The sequence below is a fragment of the Micropterus dolomieu genome, linkage group LG03, assembly GCF_021292245.1.
Source record: "Micropterus dolomieu isolate WLL.071019.BEF.003 ecotype Adirondacks linkage group LG03, ASM2129224v1, whole genome shotgun sequence".
NCBI classification, from domain to species: domain Eukaryota; kingdom Metazoa; phylum Chordata; class Actinopteri; order Centrarchiformes; family Centrarchidae; genus Micropterus; species Micropterus dolomieu.
Window position 1 is genome coordinate 12,112,841 of NC_060152.1, and position 1,967 is coordinate 12,114,807.

The window sequence follows — 1,967 nt, forward strand, 5'->3', positions numbered from 1 at the left end:
GCCTACATACAACAGAGCTGCATCACAGAGCTACTAGCATGGCTTTAGAGTCTAGTCCCTAATACCTCTCACATTATCAACTAAGTAAAAAAACTGTGTGTAATAGTAAATAAGAAGCATCATTTCTGGTTTTCCGAACACGCAGTTTGAAGAGCCACAATAACAAAGGGTTGATGAAGGTAATAATTAAGCATGTCAAGCCTGTGGACGTCTTGATGACGTTTCATTTATTGTATTTATCTTAGCTTTTATTCTATTGTTGCACAAACACAGATAGCAGAAGGTCAGATAACATTAGAAGAGGACTGACCCAGTAATACATCATGAACTATACGTTCCTCAGGTCAACCATACTTGTGTTCCTCTCCTCAGGTAAGATATGTATTAAAAGTTCTTTATCAATAGAACTACAGGTTGTGAAATGTTAACTATGTTCATATTTCAGTAGGTCTGTGCTATGGAGCTGGTGTACTCACTGTTGACTCCCTCCGTGGAGCAGCAGGGGAGAGTGTGACCTTTAAAACATCTGTAAAACCAACAGCTGAACCGTTTCTGGCATTAACTTGGAGCTTCAATGGGACCACCAATGTAATAACCTCAACCAGTGTAGATGTAGTCGGACAAGGCTATGAGAGCAGGATCGTCCTAGAAAATTCTACTGGATCTCTGGTGCTTATGAACCTGACTGAAAAAGACAGCGGAGAATATGAACTAATCATCATCCCATATGGAGCGGAGCAGATTCAAGGAACTGTCAAACTGGAGGTGCTGAGTGAGTAAGATATATTTATCTGACACTGTTTTTAATGTTAGGAAGGAACTGAAAACAATGCTTTGTAGTATCAACATATTTATTTTACTGTAATACTGCACTGCTAAGATGTCTGTTTTAAGAATGCACAATGAATGTTGCTTAGGTGTGGTGTCAACAAGTCTCTTGTGTTTGTATACATTTTTTGTGCACAGCCAAAGTGTCAAGACCCACTATGGCCTGCCCCACAGAAAACGTAATAGAAGGTAAAACCTCTGTGAACCTAACCTGCGATGCTGACGGCTTGGTGTCCAACAGAGTGTGGATGAAAGACGGCCAACCTTTGGTTTCTGGAGAGAGATTCAGCTTTTACGACAGCAACAGAGTGTTGTCCATCAGCCCTGTCGACAGGAGAGACACTGGAGAGATTCTTTGTAATGTCAGCAATGATTTCAGTTTTGATACAGCTAACTGCAGACTGAAAGTCTATTGTGAGTATTTTCAATTACACATTTCCTGATTTTGAATATTCGCTTATCATTACTTAAGTGCATAGAAAAGACTAACTACTTCAGTCTCATCATAATTATTATCTTCCTAATGATCTCCTTCATCCTCTTCCTCAAATGTTCAGATGGACCTGACAAACCAACAATCATTCAGAGGCCAATAGGAGCAGAACTTGAAGAGAGTGTCACTCTTAGCTGCTCTGCTGACTCCCTACCAAAGGCAACTTTCTTCTGCACGTTCAAACACATGAAGATGTACGGGCCCCTGCACTACATCCATGAGATGGAAGAGATGCACCTGGGGAGCTACACCTGTACCGCCCAAAATGCTGTCACTGGTTTAGAAACCTCTGCACTCCACACACTGCGTGGTAATTGAGCTCTATCTCACAGCTCTCTAAATTGTCAGTACTGATGTGTGATTGCAAATGGAAAAGTAATGTTTTTTTTTTCTTCTGATCCAGACTCATCTACTCCCATCATTGGTTCTATGTCTATGATGGTTTGCACCGTCCTGACGTTGATGGAGCTAATTTTAGTCTAAAGACTAAGAATAAGTGTGTGTGTTTTAGATCATTCTCTGAGTTCAGCATTGTTGATGTGTTTCTTTAAATGTTATGTTCATGTAAAATAAAGCTGTGAATGATAAACGACAAAACTGTTGTTCTTCATATTTGCTTTTGTTCCTGCAGTATGTTCTTCTGAAA

At 40.1% G+C, this 1,967-nt stretch overlaps 1 protein-coding gene across 1 annotated transcript; it reads left to right on the forward strand.

Annotated features, from left to right (window-relative positions):
* The first annotated feature begins 323 nt into the window (after positions 1-323).
* LOC123968048 (carcinoembryonic antigen-related cell adhesion molecule 1-like) lies at positions 324-1,830 on the forward strand. The gene is made up of 5 exons (XM_046044516.1): positions 324-372; positions 500-772; positions 967-1,242; positions 1,386-1,631; positions 1,725-1,830. The coding sequence occupies exons 1-5, from the start codon at positions 324-326 to the stop codon at positions 1,802-1,804; spliced, it is 924 nt and encodes a 307-aa protein (XP_045900472.1). The 3' UTR covers positions 1,805-1,830.
* The last annotated feature ends 137 nt before the right edge of the window (positions 1,831-1,967 follow it).

Excerpts from the sequence above, each read along its gene's own strand:
- LOC123968048 (XM_046044516.1), top strand. The coding sequence starts at position 324 with ATGAACTATACGTTCCTCAGGTCAACCATACTTGTGTTCCTCTCCTCA. Across the intron at positions 1,243-1,385 it reads CTGCAGACTGAAAGTCTATT|ATGGACCTGACAAACCAACA; the intron begins GTGAGTATTTTC and ends TCAAATGTTCAG. Across the intron at positions 1,632-1,724 it reads TGCACTCCACACACTGCGTG|ACTCATCTACTCCCATCATT; the intron begins GTAATTGAGCTC and ends CTTCTGATCCAG.